At 34.7% G+C, this 22,582-nt stretch overlaps 2 protein-coding genes and 1 long non-coding RNA gene across 10 annotated transcripts in view; 1 reads left to right on the top strand and 2 right to left on the bottom strand.

Annotated features, from left to right (window-relative positions):
* The first annotated feature begins 513 nt into the window (after positions 1 to 513).
* On the top strand, positions 514 to 1,814 carry LOC129802128 (uncharacterized). Its single transcript, XR_008751763.1, has 3 exons — positions 514 to 984; positions 1,056 to 1,361; positions 1,439 to 1,814. It is a non-coding gene; the product is annotated as an uncharacterized LOC129802128 (long non-coding RNA).
* A 27-nt stretch (positions 1,815 to 1,841) lies between these two features.
* Positions 1,842 to 2,963, bottom strand: LOC129805001 (uncharacterized). Its single transcript, XM_055852801.1, has one exon. It carries the CDS (start codon positions 2,769 to 2,771, stop codon positions 1,842 to 1,844), a length of 930 nt encoding a protein of 309 aa, XP_055708776.1. The 5' UTR covers positions 2,772 to 2,963.
* Positions 2,964 to 10,499: 7,536 nt separating this feature from the next.
* LOC129802100 (MOB kinase activator-like 2) overlaps positions 10,500 to 22,582 on the bottom strand; it is a 55,080-nt gene continuing 42,997 nt past the window's right edge. For all 8 annotated transcript variants that reach the window (XM_055847677.1, XM_055847674.1, XM_055847672.1 and 5 more), the window contains exons 5-6: positions 18,664 to 18,951; positions 10,500 to 14,273 (exon numbers count right to left, since the gene is read on the bottom strand). In XM_055847677.1, the coding sequence (XP_055703652.1) occupies positions 13,922 to 14,273; positions 18,664 to 18,951 (640 nt within the window). In that variant the 3' untranslated portion in view covers positions 10,500 to 13,921. The remainder of the gene's footprint in view (positions 14,274 to 18,663; positions 18,952 to 22,582) is intronic.

Raw genomic sequence — 22,582 nt, 5'->3', positions numbered from 1 at the left:
AAAATAATTTTGGGAAGTTTATTTTATTGATTACTATCATCTCGTCGAGCTTTTTGGAAGCTTTAGTAGAGCACTCTCTTTGTTCGGCTTGATTCGAAGATTGCAGGTTCAATTCTCACAATAAACTGAGGGCCAATTATGATGTTCTCACACTCGCAAAGTGAGTGCGAGTGCTGCGAGTTGACTCATCTCGATACAGTGAGAGAGGGAATTATTGAGCGCTACTCGAGAGGCGAAAGTGGCAAATTTCGTGACACATGGAACGGCGAATTGACATAACCTATATTTTTGTCAACAACAAGTTTAGTTTTGTTCTGAAAGTTGTGAAAAAATCGTGATAAATAAGAAAAAGTGGACGTATTCACGAAAATGTTGATGGTGCAAGAAGTGTTCGACGAAATGCTCTTGGAGGATTGGATGGAAGAAGAAGCTGCTGACGAGTTGAACGCATTAAGACGAAGTATACGAAATCGGCAGCTCGCACTTGATCTTCCTGATAAACGGTATACTCATTGTAATTTGTAATTATATTTATTCAATACTTTTCTTGAATTTTTTTGCTAAGAAATTTATATACATTATGAAATTATGAAAAATGAGGGTAATCAAGATATTATTTTCCGTAATTTTAAAGGTTTACTGAACTGTTTCGGATTACTAAGTCCATGTTCGAGGAAATTATGAATCTCGTGGAATCCGATATCCCTGAACCTTTGCGAAGGTCTTCTTATCCAAAAGCTACACAAGTACTAGTGGTTTTGCGTTTTCTTGCAATCGGAGACTATCAAAGACCAGTAGGAGAAGACCTTTTGCTCGGAGTTTGCCAAAGTGGAGTCAGTAATATACTCGAGAAACTTCTACCTATTCTTGAGAGGCGCCTTGGGTCTAAGTACATTAAGTGGCCGACAACACGTGAAGAGCGACAAGTCTCTAAAGAAGGATTTTATGAAAAATACGGAATACCATCAACAATAGGTGTAATAGGTATGTTAATCTTTGTTCGGGGTATAAAAAAACTGAGCATTGTGTGAAATAGGTTTACTTGGATCTTACAGATGGCACACAGATTGGCATAACCTCTCCAACTCAGGAGCATCTATATACCTAAATAGAAAAGGATTTCACAGTATCAATGCTTCACTAATATGTGATCATGAACAGAAATTTATTTATGTTGATGCCCGGCATCCTGGAGCGACCCATGATGCAGCTATTTGGGCTTTATCTGAAGAACGAAAATTTCTTTTCAACATCAATCGTACTCAACACGAAAGATGTTGGATCCTAGGTGACTCAGGTTATCCGCTCGAACCATGGTTGATTACACCGTATAGGAATGCAAGAACGGATGAGCAAATAAGGTACAACAAAAAAGTAACAAGTTCGAGCATTCTGCAAAGCTGGTGCGCTTTGACGACCTTCTTTTTGTTTTTCACAGATTTAACAACAATTTCTCAAAAATAAGAACGATCATTGAAAATTCAATTGGCGTTTTGAAGAACCGCTGGAGGGTACTTTTGACTTCTGAAAGAACACTTAGATACAAACCCATAAAGATGGCACGCATAATCAATTGCTGTGTAGCTCTTCATAATTTTTGTAAACTAGAAAACATTCCAGACGTCGAAGGTGATTTCGTGATTAGTTATGACGAGGAAGATGATATTTTTCAAGAATATGGTCAATCGGCCCTCCGAGAAGAAGGAGAATACAACAGGGAACTTCTAAAAAGATACATAATGTAAATCTAAACTTCTTGTGATTCTATTAATGAAGTTTAAGTTCTTGAAAATCAATTAAATAAAAGCAATACTTTGGAAGAAGACATCTTTTATTTCAAACTATTTCTCAAAATAATTACGGAGATTCTCATGGATATTCTGGAATGTCTTCAGTGTGTCTTCCTCAATCTCCAGGCGTTTCTTCTCGATGCAAAAGCGTTCACGTTCCAAATTAAATTGCATTTTGCAAATATTTTGCGTTTCCTTAGAAATATCGATCAATTCCTTAAAAGAATATTCAAAAGCTTTCTTTGTTTCTTTAATGAAAGATAATTGCTCTTTCTGAAATTGTAGAGTAGACTCGAATCTTTCATTGTATGCCTTTAGTAGAGTCGATCCTTTCGTATTTGTCAGATTTTTGCCCTTATTGGCATGCGATCCATTTACTTCCATGGTTTCAGCTTCATTTAGAACTGCAATCCCAGCATTTGAGCTACATGAATCTTCATCTAACGTAGGATATTCAACCGATGGATCATTTTCACGGGCTTGGAAAGGACCGGAATGCGAAGGGCCGGCATGCGCAGGGTCGGCATGCGAAGGGCCGGCATGCGAAGAGCCGGCTTCCGGTGGACCGGCTCGAGATCGATCGGCTGGCGCGTGGGATGGGCCTGCCTGGGATGCATCAAATTTTTCTTGCAGTCCGCCAAATCCAAAATTTATTCCGGGATTGCCTTGGACTGCTTTCGATAAATCCAAGAGGTCCCGGACTCTATTTTGGATGTCAGTTAGTTTCACTGGACGTGCCCTCCCTCCTCCTGTGGTGCCACGATCCACTTCTGCTTCTCTAACTTTTTTTCTCGTTTCATGGATGAGATCGGTCCATACCTTTCTCCAACCTTTAGCATCCCTCGCTGGTGGACCAGCTGCATTCAACTTCTTCTCAAGTTCCAACCACTTTTCCTGCTTGAAACTCTTATAGGAAGTCCCCTCCGCCTTTCCGGTGGCAACTGAAATGTTGTCCTCCATAAAGGTTATTAAAATATTCATTTGCCGCCCTGTTGTTCTTTTGCTTTAATAAAAGAAATAGAAAAATGATTAGAATTGCACATAATATTGAATATGATGAAATAATATTTAAATGTACAAAATATACTTACACATCACCCATTTTGACGACTTTTAGGGGTTAAGAAATCAATCACTTTGAACACATAATAAAGAAGAAGAAGAAAAAATGGCGACCGTACTCGCACACGGTAGCTCTTGAGCAGCCGAGAGAAACCGACTCGCACACCCAGCAAAATATCGAGTACGTGAGCTCAATAATACTGTCTCTCACATTTTGCTCGCTCCCGCGGAGTGAGAATCTCAATAATTTGGGCTCTGGCTTCCAATGAAAAATTGCAAATGGACTTCCTATAAAAAGTTTAAACTCCTGTCAAAATAATCGTTTGACAAGTTTTGTGCGTATAGTAGACTCTCTTTCAATCGGGCATTTGGGGCGAAATGTCACCCGGTTTATTGATAGATTTGGGCGTCAAAGCCTTTGTAAATTCCACAAAAAGCGCTCAAATATAAAGAATCACGATAAAATAGAAAGAACTACAGCGAATTTGAGCAAATTACCTTCATAATTAATCGTGAAAATTGTCAACAAAATTTTTCGCCCGATTGAAAAAGAACCGATTGAGCGAGAGTCTACTGTATAGTGGATTCCAGGATTATGCATATTTTCTGGATTCTAGACCGAGAAAAACGCGCGAAACGTCTTTATGCATACAGAAATTTTATATTCTGTCAGGAGACTTCTTTTGAATAAGTTACGGAAAAGTCGTAAAATATGCAATACTTTGTTGACGCCAATTTTTTGGGTTATTTTCAGCGCCAACTGTTCACAGTAACGCATTTCAAATTTACTACCTTGAAAAAATGCATACATTTAGGGGTATTTAAGAATTGAATTTAACAAATTAGCTCCTAATGGAAGGCAAATATGCATAAGTGTATTTGCATAATTCCAAGACGAATAATCCCGGAACCCCCTGTAAGATGAAGTGGCTCACCTTCGAATTGAAGCTGCTTTGGAATTGGGCTTATTCTACTATTTTTAAATAGAATTGAGCCTTATCGTACTGGAATTTAGCTCCACCACTAGTTTGTAGAGCTAAATTATATCACAATAAAGTCCAGTTTTATTTAAAAATACGAGAAAAACCTAATTTCATGGCTGCCCCAATTCAAAGGTGCTCCTCTTCCCCCTACGTACGTTATCAATCTGTTATTCTCTTTTGATTCTCTGCACTAAGCTCTTGGAGATACCCAGGTTGTTTCCCACATCTCTGACTGAAAGGCAAGGTTGCTTCTGGAAAAGTGCCAACACTCTCTTCTCCATCCTCTTGTCTACAGCTCCAGGTTTTCTGCCACATCCTGGCTTTCGAACAACAGTCTTGAGTTCCTTGAAGCGTAATATAACCCTTCGCACCGTGGATGGACACTTTCCGGTGATCCTTCCGATTTTAGCATAGCTCGCTTTTGGATTCTTTAGGCACGTGTCCACGATCAATTTGCGCAGGTTCTCCATTTTTATCACTTTTCTCAGCCAAAACACAACCTTTTTCAATTTTTGTTTTCAGAAATGAAAAGCTGACGAAATTCTCTTAAAAGGAGAAAAAAATCAAAACAAAACTCAATTCCTATTTTGACTAACTTCATGTCGAAAACTTATAATTTATATCCGGGACACGCTTTATAACAGAGGCGTGCAAGAACCGTTGAAACCGAATAAACGTCAAATGAAACATGTACGTCAATGGTCAAAACGCTACATAACAAACTTATTTTGACGTTAATTCGGTTTCAACGGTTTCTTGCACACCTCTGCTTTGTAACATAAGCATTAAATAAATATTTTTAGATTTTTCCTCTGACTGGTCCATTTGATAGCCCCCATATAAATTAATCACATTTTAAAGACATCGAGTATTACAGGGCAACAAAACGAAAACTTTTTTCGTGTAATGGGAGACCATCGGTATTTTCGGAGTCCTTGGTATGTACTTAACATATTTCCCAAAGAAACTTATAGTCTATCACATCGTTTTTGAGATGTCTTAAAGTAAGGGTTCTTAAGAAATGGATAGAATTATTTTATGAAACTTGTTTTTTTTTTCATCAATAACGGTATATCGTAATCGTAAGTTGTTGGTGCCCAAAACCGATTACTAAAGGAGATTTCAAGGAACCTTTTTCTATAAGAAATCGTATCTCTATCTCCATTTTCCTTGTAATTATCCAGATTTTCCTCAATCCTCGAATATCCTTTAATTCAATTAAAAGTGCTATGTTCTTTTATATCCCTTACAGAAATACTCTCTTTAAAAAAAGTGGATTGCTGAAGATCATTAGGTTGAAAAGGTATAGTTATCAAACGAACTTTAACAAAAAGTTCAAAGTATAATGGCTTAATTAAATTACTCTTAACTTACTATTCAAAGTATTTGAATAACGGTGTCTTCTAGGACCTTGCGATCTTCAGAGCCTTTAATATTTTTTCAAGTTAAATATTTTTGCACATGAAATATTTCCCTACATACAATCCTTTTTTATGAATTTGAAAAATGTTCAAAGATATATTAGGAAGATCTAGAAAATGGCAGGGAAAATGAAGAGATAAAAATGGTTTGTTCTAGGAAGATCTTTCTTGAGCCCTCCTTTACAAATTGTTCTTAGAAACGACCAATATACGATTAACTTGTATAAAAGGAGTTTTGCAAAAAATCGTTACAATTCTTATACATGTTTATAGCTCTAGTCTAGTGGTTTTCCTACATACTTTTGGGATTGATTCGGGAACAAAAGTTGTTACCTTTGCTAATACCTATTCGATGGTACAGGTCTCATTCGTGGCGAAAGGTTGGACCATTTTGCCCATTGTTCTTTGTTTGCATAATCCCATAATTAGTCTAATCCTGGGATCCCCTGTATACTTTAAAATGTGATTCATGATATAGGGTAAGTGTGCCAAATTTCGGCATAGTTGCATGCAAGTGTTAAAGTCTTAAGTTTGAAATGTAATATTTTAAATACAAATTGATTTTATTATTCTTTCTTCTGAAAGAGTGTTGCTTGGAACCTTATAAAGAGTTTACCGTCTTTATTTACTCTAAAATCATTCTTAATGCATTTTAAAATGAATAAAAATATAGACATAGCTTCGGTGCCCTATTTCGGCCACCTTCATTCTCATAGTTCCTAACCCTTCGAGAATTCTTCCAATAGCTTTTTTACGTCATCTCGTTTGTCGAAGATACATTTTTTGTCATTCTTTTGCATTTTATAATCTCTAGAGTACGTAAAATCTAAAAGTTCATGGAAATTCGAGAAATAAAAAAGGTGGCCGAAATTGCAAGCTGGCCGGAATTAGACACACTTACCGTACTTACTTTATGAATAAAGACATCAAAATCGAAATCTTTACTAATTTAAAATAACCCTTTAGGAAAGTTGTTTTAAAATTATGATGTGCTTGCAGTTCAACCAAAAACCAAGGAAAAACAAATGCAAAAAAGCCGAGTTAACTTTGTTTTGACGACATTTACATTTGCCGTTTTTTTAGCCATCAAAGTTGGCTGGAAAAGTCACTGCCGACTGAGTGCAGTTGGGAAAAAAGGCAAAAAGAAAAAAAATGCCACAAAAGGGAGAAACAATATTGAGCAAAGAAATCAATTTTGTACCATTTCGCGTACAAAATCAATTCATTCTGCCACGCGGAAATGTATAAAAGATGTTTTTTTTTGCGGAAAAAAGCAACCTTTCCGTCGCAGACAATATTCATGTGTTTTGCTGTAAAAATTTTCAAGGTTTTCACCTCTTTTGTGCAGAAAATTTCATCAAATTTCCGTGAATACGGCCATTGATGGGGACAACGCAGAAGAAGGCTTCAAAATTTTGTTCATTTCTCAAATATTTATTCACTATAGTTGTGTATTTCTTCCTCTTTTTCTCATATTACTATCTTTTCTAACTTTACATAACATTTTTTTTCATGGTGTCTGAATTATTTTTTTTGTGTGTTATGTGTGATTTTTTTTGAGTGTGTATAATATATACAAAATTTCTATGCACTTTAGATAGCACACAATTAAATACAGATGAACAAAAAAAAAGAACAGAAGCATTTGACCAATTTTCTTTAAATATTTTCTTGTAAAAAAAAACAGTTACAAAGCTTTTCTATTTTCTTCTTTTTTCTCAAAAATATTGGGAAGAAATTAATTGAAAAAAAGCCCTAATAAAATTGCTGAAATTCATCCACTACAGGAAATAAATCTATCATAGAAAAAAATCTAATTACAGGTATCATCATTAAATTAGGAGGATAAAATAAAATATATTAATTGTTCATTTGGTATATACAAATTGAAAAATTCTTGCATCTAAATTAATGATAGGTATTATTTCATCATTTTTTTTTGTATATGAATAATTTGTGTGATTTATTTACAATAAATTTTATCATCTTCTTTCTAAAACTTTTAGCATCTTTTTATGTCTGTTTTTTTTTTATTTAATTTTCTTTATAATCAAATAACAACTTCTAAATAGCATTTTTATCATTTTCTTGTTATTCAATTTTTCAATTTTTATTTTTTTTTCACCTATATTTACAGTGATTTTCATAAATTTATCATCTTTAGTAACATTTTCTTTAATTGTTTTTTTTTCATTAATCCTTTTCCTTAAATTAATTTTTGTTTAAAGAGAGTGTTTTTAAAGAGGTTAAGTTTTCAACGTTTTTTTTTCTCCTAAGGACGTCAGAAGTGGGATAAAATTCTTTTAATTTTAAACGGTTGGAATTCCTTTACAATTACGCAAATAATTGTTTTCTAAATGTCGCATTTCAAAAACGAGTAGTAGTAATGTTCACCTGGTCATTTTAGCCACGCCCCTAAAACTGCTAAAAGCCCTGTTAATGTCAATATACATTGAGTACGCGTAATGTTTTTACATTGCTAGGAACACAAACTTATAAGTTTCTGCCACTGAAACGGACTATTATGTCAAACCCGGCTGACTATAGTCAGCCGGGTTTATGTCAAACCCGGCTGACTATAGTCAGCCGGGTTTGACATAATAGTTCGTTTCGGTGGCAGCCAAAATCCCGAACGTCAAAATCCCGAAAGCCAAAATCCCGAAAGCCAAAATCCCGAACGTCAAAATCCCGAAAGCCAAAATCCCGAAAGGAAATGGTCCAGGAAAAAGAGGCAGAGGGCGTGCCAATACTTCCTTTGTAGATTCAAACGGACGGGTCCCGGTCAAAATCCCGAATCTGCAAAGGAATTTACAAAGGAAGTATTGGCACGCCCTCTGCCTCTTTTTCCTGGACCATTTCCTTGCCACCATACCGACAATTATCCTAAGATCGCAACCCCAGTTTGAAGTTAATAACCTGATGTTAACGAACAAGGGATCTGGTCCTTCTAGAGAGGATAGAGCGAGGGACTACCAACACCTCCCCATAAAAGCAAGATTGTTACGAAAACTCGCAAGAAGCTTCCGATAAGACGGACGACTTTTCGACAGCGACCCATGCTACCCCTATAGCCGATCTGTATAAAGGGATAGCCGACGGTAGTGGAACTGAGCTAGGTATTTTAGGACAAACTGTCCTTCCGGTGAGCGTCGGAATCTGTTGATCAAATCCTATGAATCAAACACACAATTTTACCAGAGCTTTCGACACTTATCGTGTCTTCTTCAGTGGTTCTTGGTTGGCGTTTCCTTTAGGATTTTTGTCAATAAGTCTTCGACTTTCTCATGCATCAGTTTTTTGAATTTGGTTAGGAGCGAATTTTCTTCTTCCTTTTTTACACAGCGAACGGATTGGTACTATAGCCGGTCGGTCGCAATCGCAAAGTTTCGCTTTAAAAGAAAAATCCGTGGAATCTATCTGCTATTTTTCCGCGGGAGCCTCCATGGAAAAGTCCATTAATATTCTGCGTAATTATCATATGCTAATAATATGCCTCGGAGTTATCATCTTTCTCTCGCATCTGTGGAATTTTCTTCTAATATATTAGAGAACATTCCTTGTAAATTAAAACAAAATTTTCTTTAATCCAAGTATACATTTTCCGATATCATTCCTGCCAAGACTCCATGGAGGTAAACGCTAAAATTCCGCATTTGTTTTTCGCCCTAACGCTATAATTCTTGCGAGCTAGACATACCCAAATCTACGATATGATAGCAATATTTTAAACTCAAAAGTAAAACAACTGAGTGTTCGTCTCGATATATGAGTTCTCTCCAACTTCCAAGTTGCCAATTGGCACTGATCCTCCATTTAATTGTGGATGTTTTTTGTAGAAATTTTCTGTGAAATTTCCACGCTATTTTTAATCTAGGAATTATTTTAAAGGACAATGTAAAAAAAATCCATTGGAAAAGTCGTGCAATTCCGTAATATTAAACCATGGAAGCCTTTAAGGCCGTTACACGGAAAATTCCGCGGAGAATGTCATGGAAATAAACAAGATTTTTCCGATTTTTTAAAGGGTTGACTGGCGATTATACGCCTAATAATCCATAGGAAAAAATGTCGGAAAGTCCATGGAAACTCGCGGATATTATTAGACGGTCCTATACAGAGTTTCACAAACGTCCATGGAATTACTACCCAATAAAAAATCCTCCCGAAGGAAATTTCACCACGTGCAAATGGAATTTTCCTCCACAAGTCTCCAAGATTACTCATCATAGGACTTCGAGTGGAATTGCTCGAGAAATAACCCACTAAAAAGTGGAAATTCCCCATGTAGATCATATCGGTTTCCAAAGAAATACAAAGATAAGAAATAATAAAGGAAAAAAATCAAAAAGAAAAGCAAAATGTGGGAATATTTTTATGGTTTTCCCAAGGATTTTTCTGAGAATTATCCTCAAGCTTTTTCGATTTTCCCTTTCTGACTTTTTCAGAGGAGTTCACGGGTATATCCCTTCGTAAAATCTTTTAGTTTTCCTCACCATTCTTAGGGAGTTGCTTGGGATTTCCTTAAGAAAAGTCCCCATTTTCATCCCAGGGAAAGCTGCCAGGACTGAAGGGGGTCAGTGTGACAGACCCGGTCCTTTAAAGTGACGTTGAAAGTAAGTACAGTAGAGTTCCTCAAATTTGAACGACGGTTAAATTCAAAATGTAAAATTTGAGGTTATGCGAAGAAAGTTTTGCGTGGAGTCTGAACTAGAAAAATATTTCTCTAGTGTTTCCTCAATATTATCATATTATATTAAGTTGAAAATATTGTTTAAATTTGATAAGTAGGAAATGTCATCTATACCCCTCAAATATTAAAATTTGAGGAACTCTACTGTAAGTGAATGTCACAAAGGATAACTCTCCCGTTTTTTGCTGATAAGGATTTCTGGTTTCTCGAGTTTTGCCAAGTAATTTTTCGAGTTTTTCGAGTCCCGCGAAACGTTTTTCGATTTTTATAATGGGGGCTATAACAATTATTCGTAGTTAAAGGGGCGTGGCCTAAAATTTCTTAGAGAAAAAATACTACTTTCAAGTGAAATATGACATTTGAAAGAAATTTCTGGAATTGTAAAGGAATTTCAAACGTTTTTTTCTCTATTTTTTCGACTTTCAGAATTAAAAATTTCCATTATAATATTTTGTTTTTCACGTATAATATTTCCATTAGAATTGATTACTTTTAAGTACTTCGATGATGAAAGAGCCGCAAACAGTTTGAAGCTATTACATTTTGTCATTTGTTTTTTTTTTGCAGAAACACAAACTTTATTTCTACACTGAATGTGATTTTCTTTTTCTTTACATGCCTGTCAGATGCAACTGGAATTTGTGACAATTAATTTTTCCTTTTGTTTAGTTCTTTTGCTAAATCCCAATTTGTCACTCTGAAACCCCCTTCTTTTAATAAAATTATATATATATTCCAAAGGCCACTTTGATTTTTTTTTCTGAATTCTTCACCGAAAATTTCCCAAAATCATTTTCTTTTTTCCATTCAACTGACACGGCTCATCTCGGAAAATTAGCAATTAGGACATTTTTATGCTGTATATTGACTGAATGCAGCATTTTAAGGATATAACACAGGTTTTTTTTTGGGAGAAGGGTTAGAAGTAATTAAGAATCTCTAATGAAATCATTTATTACTTCATCTTGATTGTGTGTCATCAACCTTTTGCATCATCATCATGAACTCATCGATTAAAGTGTTTTGGATGGCGTCATTGGCCAAAATTTTGTTGACTCTTCGCCATGCTAAACTTGTCTTGAGGAAACACATCAAAAGTATTTGAAAGAGCAAATTAATTCATCATTTCATAAATCACACTTCTCACTTTTTTTTCATTCTTTAAGCTAAAGTTGATTTGCGCAGAATTACAGAGCCTGTAGCATTTACTGGAACACTTGGAATTTCCAGGAAATTTATCATGTGTTTAATTTTATTTCTACTAAAAATTTTTTAATTTTATTTCAACTAAAAAGCTGCGGTTTTATTAGCGTTTTGCCACAAGAAAACGATTTTTCGCCTTAAGGCTATAATTCATGTGAGCAACATATGAGGCGCTCAGAGCAAAAAAAACTCTAAGTCGTATGCATTTCCCTATTAAAATAGTGTTTTTTTTTTGCTCTGAGTTCCTCATATAAATGATAAAGGACAAGATTTTGTAGGAGTCAGTTCTCCATTTCGGATTACCGATGCATCCAGGCCACAATTGGGCCCCTTATGCTTCCCTACTCCTGCTCTATCTTATCCCCCGATACGGGTAGCCGCTCTATACACTAAGTCCCGGCCTCATGCACTTCGGGATAATGCATTTAACGGAATTATGCACATATAATTATGCAAGTTTGCCTACCATTGCGAGTCAATTTGTGAAATCATTTTCGAAATGCGCGTGAATCTATACTATGCTGTGACGCGGGAAATTTGAAAACAGTATGCTTCTCTTTAAGAATAAAATTTTAATTTCTTTTATTAAGCTAATTTTTTTTAAAAAATATTCTGACCATTAAATGAAGAACTCTGGCCAAAAAGTACTGTTCGTTAAACAGTTGAATCTTTTTGTTTTGACTACTTTTATTCCGGGCGAAATTCGTTCTACGGCCGATTTATTCAAAAGAAAGCCCCTCCAGGTATGCAAATTTTCTCGATGCGTAATGCGATTTCGCACGATTTTTCGGTCCCACGATTTTGAGGTATAATTCTTGAAAGCAACCCATATACAATTGCAAGTATTTCTCTCTCGCGTTTAGAAAGTTTTGGATAAAGTTTGAAGTTTGGGAAGCCAAAACTCTGGAGATTTTCCCCGGTTTCTCCGAGAACAATTTTGTGGGGGAGTACCCCCTTACCACTGGTTCCTAAAGTGGCCTATTCTGCTCCGGGAATTAAAGTCAAATGTAGTAACGAAGTTAAATAAATTCTTGTATAAAGAGATAGCCGACGGTGATGTAATTGAGCTAAGTTTTTCAGGACAATCTGTCCTTCCGGTGAGCGTCGGAATCTGTTGATCAAATCCTATGAATCAAACACACAATTTTACCAGAGCTTTCGACACTTATCGTGTCTTCCTCAGTGGTTCTTGGGCGATCTTTTCTTTAGGACTTTTGTCATTAATTCCTCTACTTTCTCATGCATCAGTTTTTGAATTTGGTTAGGAGCTCACTGACAATTTTCTTCTTTCTTTTCTACACAGCGAACGGACTGGTACTTCCAGTCTGTTCGCTGTGTAGAAAAGAAATAAGAAAATTGTTAGTGAGCTCCTAATCAAATTTAAAACTGATGCATAACAAAGTGGAGGAATTAGTGACAAAAATCCTAAAGAAAAGACCACCCAAGAACCACTGAGGAAGACACGATAAGTGTCGAAAGCTCTGGTGAAATTGTGTGTTTGATTCATAGGATTTTATCAATAAATTCAGACGCTCACCGGAGCGACAGATTGTCCTGAAAAAGCTAGCGAGGTTAAATAAAAGTCTACTAGAGGAATTCTGGTGTTTTTCATGTACCTAGAAGCTCATCGTGCCGCCCCTTTGGTCGTGAGTCAATTGAGGGTAATTGCAAGTGGCTACAAGGTTTTATCATGCTTCCAAAATCGTAACAGAATGAAATAGTTCGAATTTTTTAAAGTAAACTTTTCAGTTCAATTTCTTGTGAAGGCCGATATTGGTAAGTCGGCGGTAGTCGTGTTCTAGATTGGGAAAAATCTAGTTTCATTGTGGAAAACGTCTGACAATCTAATGGCCTCTACACATTGGAAGCAATTTTCGCCAAAAATTGCCTTTAAAAAAATTATACGTATGTTTTCGCCTAGCTAAAATTTTCTTTAAAAAATCATTTTTTTTCAAAAATAGTTCCCAGTGCATCGAGGCCTTAAATGGGATTCGATCTTTGAAGTTTCAGTCCATATAGTTTATAAATTTATAAATTTGTAATGCAATTTTAAAATTTAAAAAAAAGTCAGTGCTTAATTTAAAAAAATAGGTGCATTCTCAATTTATTATCAATGAAAAGAATATTTTTAAAATAATTTTAATGCTTTGTTACCTTTTACAGTACCAAAAACCAGCTCTGAAAGTCCAAAATTGATATTTAATTTTTTTTTAATAGAAAATAAATTCAACCTCACTTTTTCCAAAGTAAATACTTTATTTCTCAAAGAACCATTATTTTTTGAAATTTCCTGAGTGTTCCAATAAATATTACCGGCTCTGTCATTCATTGCGCCCCGTATTAATTGACTCGCTAAATTGGGATAAATTGAAGAGATATAAATAATAAAAAGGTAGCAGGTTATATTCCTGGAAAAGGGGACACTGATTAAATATTATCAGTATTTCTGTACATCATCTGCCATTCATTGTATTCCTATTTAAATTAACAGCTTTCTTCACAAAGTGTAATAATTAAAAAAAAAAAAAACTAACAAAAAGGATACATCACATTGGTCAAAACATTGGCTTAAAGTGCAAACACAAAAAGTACCAACCGCGGCGGCATTCAAAGATGAGTGAAGGAGTGAAGAGGATCTTTTGAGCGAATTTTAGGAAAGGAACTTTTGTGACCAAAAATCAGAGGAAAATGGGTAGTAGGAAGGGAAGAAGTTTGTCACTTTTGCCGCCGGGTGGCGCAGCGCTGTGCAGCAAAACAGGACATGGGGATTATCTAGGCCGGCGTATGCTGCTGCGAAGTGGATTGCGATGCATTTAGGCCAATGTTGGAGCCACCACTGACGTGCGTTGTGGGTGAATGGAAACCCGTAAAATTGGTCGAACAGCACTCGGGCTGCGTGACAATTGGACGCACAGTGGCATCACCATCGATCACCTGATGCTCCTCTAGCACCTGCCCGGCCTGACTCACCTCGGCAGCGCCTATCGTCGACGCACTAGAATCCGCACCCAGGCTTATTGTTGTCGGTGTGGTCTGTGGTGTAAGGCAATCATCTGTCAGCCGAAGTGCCACTTCCAGATCACGCAGCACTTCCGTCTCTTTAGATTCGATTAAGTTGAAGCGTCTGCAAAAGATTTTTTCTTCACTATAAATTGCATTTAGAGATTATAATCGTCCTAAAAAAGGAAGTCTAGTTAGAAAAAGTCGTCGTGGGTTAATTTGATAAGAGAGAGCAAGAAGAGTAATATATTAATATAATCCGCTTTTTTATTTTAACTTTTAACAGATACAGAGCACAAACGGTAAGGGATATCGACTTTGGGTCTTTCATAATCCCCCATAAGTGAAAAATACGTCCAGATATTTCTGTTACTTTTTTCCACATCTCTTCTACTTCCTGTATAAAACCGTATATTTTCGTTTATTTCGAATTCGAAAACTACTTCTAGATTTTTTAATTTTCGGGTAAGATTTAAGGGTAGTCCAGGGTGAATATTTTGTCCATAGACACCTGTGACCAAAAACATTTCGATATCGAATTTTCGAAGATCAGTAATGAGCCCGATCACAAGTAGATTTTGATTCTCCAATAGTGTCTTGGATAAAAGATAAATAGAACTCTATTTGCACAAAAAGTCGTTGAAGTTCGAAGAATTCAAATTCAATTTCGAATTTTCATACTAAATTTTCGATCAAGTTGGGGAAAATTTATCAAATATCACACTAAAAAGCTCGCAAAAGAGTTACTCAGTGATTATGGAGTGATTAAACAATGGGACAAGAACAGCAAGCGTCGTTGTTCTGCTTTTTTCCTCACAACAATGTGAAGACCGTCACATTTTGACACTTGAGCACTTCGAAATTCGAACAGGATGTTACTTAGTTAATAGAAAATATTATATAAAATAGTTGGAATGACATAAGTCGACATCTAGCGGAAAAATACGTTTTGCGGATTCATCGGGCAACTCTAAAATGGAAGTCGCCATTATATTATTATTATTTTTTTTACTGAAAAGAAGCCAAATTTTATTTTTTCAAGAAGTTTCCAAAAATATCTAGTCAATCTTTTCAATTTTTGTAAATAAATTAGTTGAATTTGAAACAAAGTGGTTTCCGTTGATCGAAGGAAGAAAGAGAAAAATAAGGCTGTCCTTTTTCGCCAGGATAAAGTAACGCTGTCTCTTTGTAGGTACTTTAGAACTATCAGAGAATTTTCTATCTGTTTATTTCAAATCTCACATTGTACTTTACGTAAGAGTATCTTCTGAGTAGAATTTTTTGTTTTGGGAAAGAAGAGAAAAAATTAAATATTCAAAGGCCGGCCACTTCCCCTATTCACTAATGAATAAATTTTGAAAAATAAATTAGTCAAAATTCATATTTTCTGTAAAAAGAAATTATTTCAAAAAGAACTCCTTCCTTAAATTCGAATTCCTTAAAACTTTAAACAATTAAGCAGGTCTATTAAGGCTATGTATTGACAAAATTTCAGTCCTTCGTCTCTATTATTTTTGAAGATAAAAAATTAAGAAATATTCAACTTGTTACATTTTGCCCCAAATTCCCCTAAATTCAAATAAAATAGAATTTCTGCGACAACAATCAAATCCTAAAACAAACAAATAACATATAAGCACTAATTAAACTAACGTCATTGCAAATTATACAACTGTGCGTGATTCAGCTTATTATTAATTGATTTTGACAGACATTGTGGCTTCATTGCCAAAAAACTATCACTTTAAAAAAAAGAAAGACATCTTTTCAACATTGGCACAAATTGAAAGAAATTTATATTTGTCTCTTGCGCAAATATTTATTTTATTAATTTGTAACAGTTTAATTTGAAAATTTATGGCAAATTAGCAATAAAATTGATCAAATAGAAAATAAGAATTTCATTTAATTGAATAAATACTTTTTCATGCCTCCCCAGGTACTGTTAACCTCCAAATGTAATGCACAAAAATTTACAATTGTAATTGATTCTGCTCTTGTTGTTCTTCTCTCTGTCTTTACTTTCCGGTGTTCACGAAAATAAAACAGACAATTGTATAAATACTAATTTGCATAAAATTTCTCATCGAATTCATTAAAATTTTTGTTTAATCGTAATTTTAGGCATTCAAAGAGAAAAGAACAAGAATATCAATGTGCATTGTTTTCTATAGATGAATTTTTGTGTAGAATAGGTTGGGCCAATTTCGTCAAACATTCCAACATTGAATTTGTGTGCAATGTTTTTATTTATTAGCACATAACTTTGAGAGAAAAAAAGATATTTTCAAGAGTCACAACTATTTAAATTTTGCATTATATTGAAAAGGGACAGATAATCCTAACCGGCTTATGTAGGTGAGATTCTTAACGTGAGCTAACTCGGAGTGCATGCAAATTCGATTTGGAGCTGAAGTTGGGAGACGCCATTCAGTTATATTGAATCAAATTCGTGAAATTATACAAATTTTGTATTTAAACCAAAATATCAAGGATTTGGATGAACTGACAGAAAAGTGTTATATGGGTGAAATGTAGACCAGAATGTTCTCTATAATTTTCCCATAGAACATGATCTCATCGATTACTCAGAAGCCAAGATAAGCGAGGTTTTTTGTTTCTTAACTTGTTTTTTCATCCAGAGTGCCCCAAGTAGTGATTTGTTGAACTTCAACTATATCAAAGAATTGTTGTATTTTGTGGGACTTTCCATTTAAAACCCTATTTTAAGTGTCTTGGTGGAGTATAGGCAGTCAAATTGGCATCTGAGTGATTTCAAAGCGTTATTATGGGAAAAATCAATTTTTTCACACTTAAACGGCAAAATCGGAGTGATAGCGTAGTCTGAGTGGAAAATGATGTATGGACGAAATGTAGAGACAAATGTGCTCTACAATTATGTCGAAGTAATCATCAAAATCGGTTCAGCGACAGTCGAGATAATTGAGGTTATGTGATATTGAAATTGGTTTTTCGACTGTGGCGCCCCTGGTGTTAGTCCCACGAAGTTCAAATATTCTAGAAAGTTGTAGTATTTGGTGAGATCTTTCGTTTAAGCCCTCATTCATCAAAATCGGTCACATAGAACCGGAGATATGATTTCTTGAATTTTGTGAACTTTGACCCCTCATATCTCCGGTTCTGTTTTAACCACAGCGCACATACGCACCATTTTGGAAACGTCCTAGTCTGGACTACAACATACTAAAATTTCATTAACTTGCACAATGCCGTTTTTGAGAAAAGTGACTTTGAATTTCGATGAATTTTGACGCTATCACAGCGCCACCTGTGGTGACTTTTTGAACTTCCATCTGAAAGTGCTCATCGAGACGAAATCAAAAAGGTAAAATTTAGGTCGCTATGTTAGTTAGAACCGGAGATAGAGGCCGGTCAATGTTCGAACTTTGACCCCTTATAGCTCGGGTCAGGGGTTATGGATCGACTTAAGGTTTTTTTTGTTTGATAGGTATAATCAACGGCTACAACATACTAAAATTTCAGCCCGATGCACAATGGAATTTTTGAGTTATTTAACTTATAAGATTTAAAAATTTTCTTTTTAATAATAGCGCCCCTAGCGGTGGTTTTATGAACTTGCGATGTTAGAAGGGGAGGTGGCATTTCACGAGAGCTTTCCAAAAACCCCTCACTTTTTAAATTCTGACAATTAGAACCGGAGTTATGGCCATTTTAAGAAATTTTTTTTGGACCCTTATAGCTCGGGTCAGGGGGGTCGGGGGACCTTAAGTTTGGTATTGATGGAAAGTTCTAAGGCCCAGCTATAACATACTAAAATTTGAGCCCGCTCGATGCCATAGGGGCGGAGCTATTGAGAAAACAAAAAAAGGGGGGTCTTCAAAATGGCGGATGGATGGGTGGGGGGTGGGGGGTCAATGCACCAAGTTGCAATTTTCACCCGATATATAACCTTTGCCGAAAACCGCAAGTCGATATCTTTTTTAGTTTAGGAGCTATTAAGCTCCAAAGAGCGGCCGGCCGGCCGGCCAGCCGGCCGGCCGGGAACGTAAAATAGCCACATATATATTCGTGATCAGGAAGTGGTGAAACACATTTTGGCCAAGTTTGAGGTCGATCGGACGACATGAAATTTTGTTAGGATTATAGTAGGTGAGATTGTTAAGAATCTCACCTAATATATATTGTGATCCAAGATCAACCAGTTGAATCAATTAAAAATCAATTTCATCCACCAATTGAGGCGTTAACACTCAAAACGTGCAGAGTGTTGGAAGAAAAATAATGAAAATACAAGTATTATTATGCAATAAGTCTGTCGGCAAAATATCAAAGAAAAAGCTTCCAATCTTACATCAGAAGAGCAAATTCATCTTCCTGTCGTGATTCTTTTTCTCTTCCCACAAATCTAACCCTTTTTTTCTTGCTCTTCTCATCGAAAACTAATGGGCTATATTTTTTTCGTGGTTAATCGTATAGGTTAGAAAAGAAAAACAAACAACAAAAAAAAAGATAAATAAAATTGTCCAACTTACCTATGTAATGCAGTTAGATGCGCAAATGTTAAATTGAGATGCGCATGAAGGCCGAGCAATGCAATTTCACGAAAATGTGCCGCATAGAGATGAGCAATCACATGAAAAAGTAATCTGAGGATCTTCCTTGCGATACTCTCGAAGGAGCTTGGAAATTCATTGGCATATTTGGTGGGGAAAATTGATTCATCGCTCACTGTCTTCTGGGTGAATGTCATTACATAGTCGACATACTGTGGCGCCGCCACACGAGTCTTTTTGCCCTTCTCATCGAACCATAAGTACATTCTGCAAAGATTGGTTAGAAAACCAGAATGTTTCTCTAGTTAAACTTTAACACAGATTATTAAAGCAAAAAAAAAGGGTTTCTTGCACGATAAACAAGATCTACATTATTCTTTTCCCTTTTAAGGTTACATCAGAAAGTGAGGTTATCCTGAACTAACCTCAAAAAATAATTTAACCCTCTATCGGGTAAGACCGTTGCAATACTCTGATTACAAAGTTTTTTTTTTTAACTTAAAATTGTTTTCATATTCTTCGAAAGTTCGTGACTTGACACGTGGTAACTATTATAGGGTTAAATGATTAAGAAAATACTTCGAAATTTACTAATCGAGTCAAAGTTCTTTGATAGAAAAAAAAAAACAAATGTTTTTTTGTCAAGATAGTTTGAATCACTGTTTTGTGGATCATCGATAAAAATAACTTCAAACAAAAATTAAACAAAACAATTCAAAATGATTCTAATGATTCTGATTTGTCAGTAAAAACTAAGAAATGCTCATAAATCCAATTTGGATCAAACCGATTTTGCGAAATTTAATTTTCCTTTTGCCACAAAATACTTCACGATTTTTAGACATCTTGCATTTATAATTTCCTTTTTATTTACCATACTGACCAAATTTCACTTTTATGCCTCCAGATCACGTTTTGGATCGGGAAAATTTCATGAAATCGAAATTCAATTCCTTATCTTCTCAAAAATTAGATTGAACTGAATCGAATTTGTTATGACGTTCAGAAGAAGAAGAAGAGTACAAAAAAAATTGGGATAGGCTTATCCAAAAATTTTGAGAAAGAAAAAGAATGTGAATTTTGATTTCATGAAATTTTCCCGATCCAAAAGTTATGCTGGAGCCACTATTATACATTTTTTACCACAATAATAAAAAGAATATCATTTTAATAGGCCTTTTGTCGTTGGCATTTATATGATCTCTATTATAGTAATTCGTTTGTACGAAAACGAATTTTGTGATTTTAGTTTGAACAAGTAGGAGGTTCAATTTCAATTGATTGAGTTTCAATAAATCTGAGTGACATTAACCTGTTAAAAAATAAAATATGATATGGAATTGTCTATTTTTTTCACTCATTTTTTAAAATTTAAAATCCGATTAAAGATTTTTTTCAGTAAGAAAACGGTCTGTGAGTGATAACTAGATTAACGAGTATAAATCTTAATTAAATTTAACTCTTTTTCTAAAAAAAAAATCAAAATTTAAATCCTTTTGCATGGCAAAGACTTCATACGAGGGCCTTTAAGGCCTCTACACATTGGGAGCAATTTTCGTCAAAAATAGCATTTTTGACAGAATTTTGACAGTTCTGCCTACAGCAGTGCAGACAATTTCCTTCAAAAATGCAATTTTTGACAAAAATTGCTCCCAATGTGTAGAGGCCTTTACCTTAAATTTCTATCCCACTCTTTCACATTCTTCTTTTTCTTCTCGTGAGCATCATGAAGAATTCAATTTATATTTGAGTGCAAAAGAGCAAGATATACAATACGTTTGAGGAGGAAAGGGACTGAAATTTTGATCCCATGAAATTTTCACGATTTAAAAACTGCGTCACGTGCATCAGAATTGAAATATCTGAGCAGGAATAGGTTATTTTCATCATTAGAAAAATTCGAAAATTCAAAACTTTAATTTCACATGGCAACTCTAATGCTGAATTCACATTTGACAGAATACAAGAAACGTCAAATAACAAAGCGACAACTGTTAGAAAAAATCTCAAACAGGAAAAATCAATTAAATTCAGGAAAAATAAAGGATCTAATGTAGTGAACTGACTTGAAAGAATCATCGAAATTCTGACACACACTTTCGAAATGGAGAAAAATTTCCGACTTAGTTTAATTAATGTAAAAACCGATCTAAATCATTTAAAGTCAGCAATCAAAATTATTCAGTGGCGAATCTAATTTCACGCAATAAAAATAGTTTGCAATAGCTGCGGCACACCTTCTAGATCAGGAAAATTTCATAAAGTTAAAATTCACATCACTTTCCTTCTTAAAAGCTTTGCATATGTCTATTCTACTCTTCTTCGTCTTCTTTTTTTGAACATCACACCAAATTAAATTTAGCTCAGTACAATTTTGAGACCTAAAGAATGGGGCAGACTTATGCAAATCATTTGAGAAAGAAAGCGACGCGAATTTTGATTTCATGAAATTATACCGAGCTAAAAGGTGTACCAGACGCTTAATGGCTCCGGCACACCTTTTAGATCGGGAAAATTTCATGCAGTCGAAGTTCGCATCCTTTTTTTCCCAAATATATTGCATATGTCTATCCTACTCTCTCGCACTCTTCTTCTTTTTTTAAACATCATAACAAATTAAATTTAGCTCGACCGAATTTGCAGTGCGTTAGAATGAGATAGACATGTAAAACGTTTGAGAAGGAAAGGGATGTGAATTTTGATTTCATGAAATCTTCCTGATCTAAAAGATATGCCGGAGCTATAAAGATTTAGAAGATCGCGAATATAATTGCGCTTTTCCCGAATATTTCAAGTATTTCAAATATTTTGAATATTTCGAATATCCCGAATGTATTTGCGAATAATTTAAATATTATTCGAATATTTCAATATCGCGATTATTGAGAACTTCTTTAATTTTGTGAATATTTTGAGTATTTGACAAAAACTTGGCAAATACGAATTAATTATCCATAATTTTGAAGCGCCCCTTGGAATATTAACTAATTTTCCCAATTGAGAGAAAATCATGTTTAATATTGTTCTTTGCTATTTTTTCTTCCTCTTCTCAACCTCGACATTGCTTTATGAAACTGATTTTTCGGTTGTTCACATCAACAATGGAATTGAAGAGATGTTGAAGGAAAAAACATTTTTTTTACTTTACTAAACCCGCGTCTAAAATCCCAAATTGTTGTTTTTTTTTCCACTGACAGATCATCTTTTGTCTCGTCATCTTCGAAACGCAAATTTGAGAAAAAATTAATGTGCGTGAAAGGGAAAAGACGTCTTTTGTACCATTTTCAAGTAATTTGACGTCGTTTAAGTTTATTTGAACAATAGTTTAGAAAAAAAAAACGATCAGCTTAATATGGAAAAAGAGGTTTTGGGTAGGAAGATTCACTCGAGAAATTTCTCGTCAATTATTACTTCAATCACAGATGAGTCACCTTGTTAATTTATTGTGGTGAACTTTACAAAAAAAAAAGAATATAATGTTCTCTGTTACAGACGTTATTCAAGTTTCTTTTTTATTTCAACGTCTGTCCAAAATAAATGATTTTTTTCACGTTTGTTCCTAGTGAAATTAATGTTCTTTAGTTTTCAGTGAAGCGGAAAAATGTTGTGAAATTGAATGTTTCATTTTAAGTCATTTAAAATTTTATTACATTTTTCATGTCCATTTTTGGACTAAATGCAACAAAATTGGGAGAGCAGAAAAAATGTTGCAAGGAATTTTTTAATTGCACAAATTGAATTATTTCATTTGCAATAAAAATTTATTGTTTCAATGAGAAATAATACTTTTGATGAAAGAAATATTTTATAGTTGATTTGGCAGTTTGTGTTGGAAATGGATCTATTAAATTTAAAAAAAAAATAGCATTTATTACCAGTCATCAAAATTCAATTGTTA

The sequence above is a fragment of the Phlebotomus papatasi genome, chromosome 2 (genome assembly GCF_024763615.1).
Source record: "Phlebotomus papatasi isolate M1 chromosome 2, Ppap_2.1, whole genome shotgun sequence".
Taxonomy (NCBI): domain Eukaryota; kingdom Metazoa; phylum Arthropoda; class Insecta; order Diptera; family Psychodidae; genus Phlebotomus; species Phlebotomus papatasi.
This window is presented reverse-complemented; position numbering and strand designations above follow the sequence as displayed.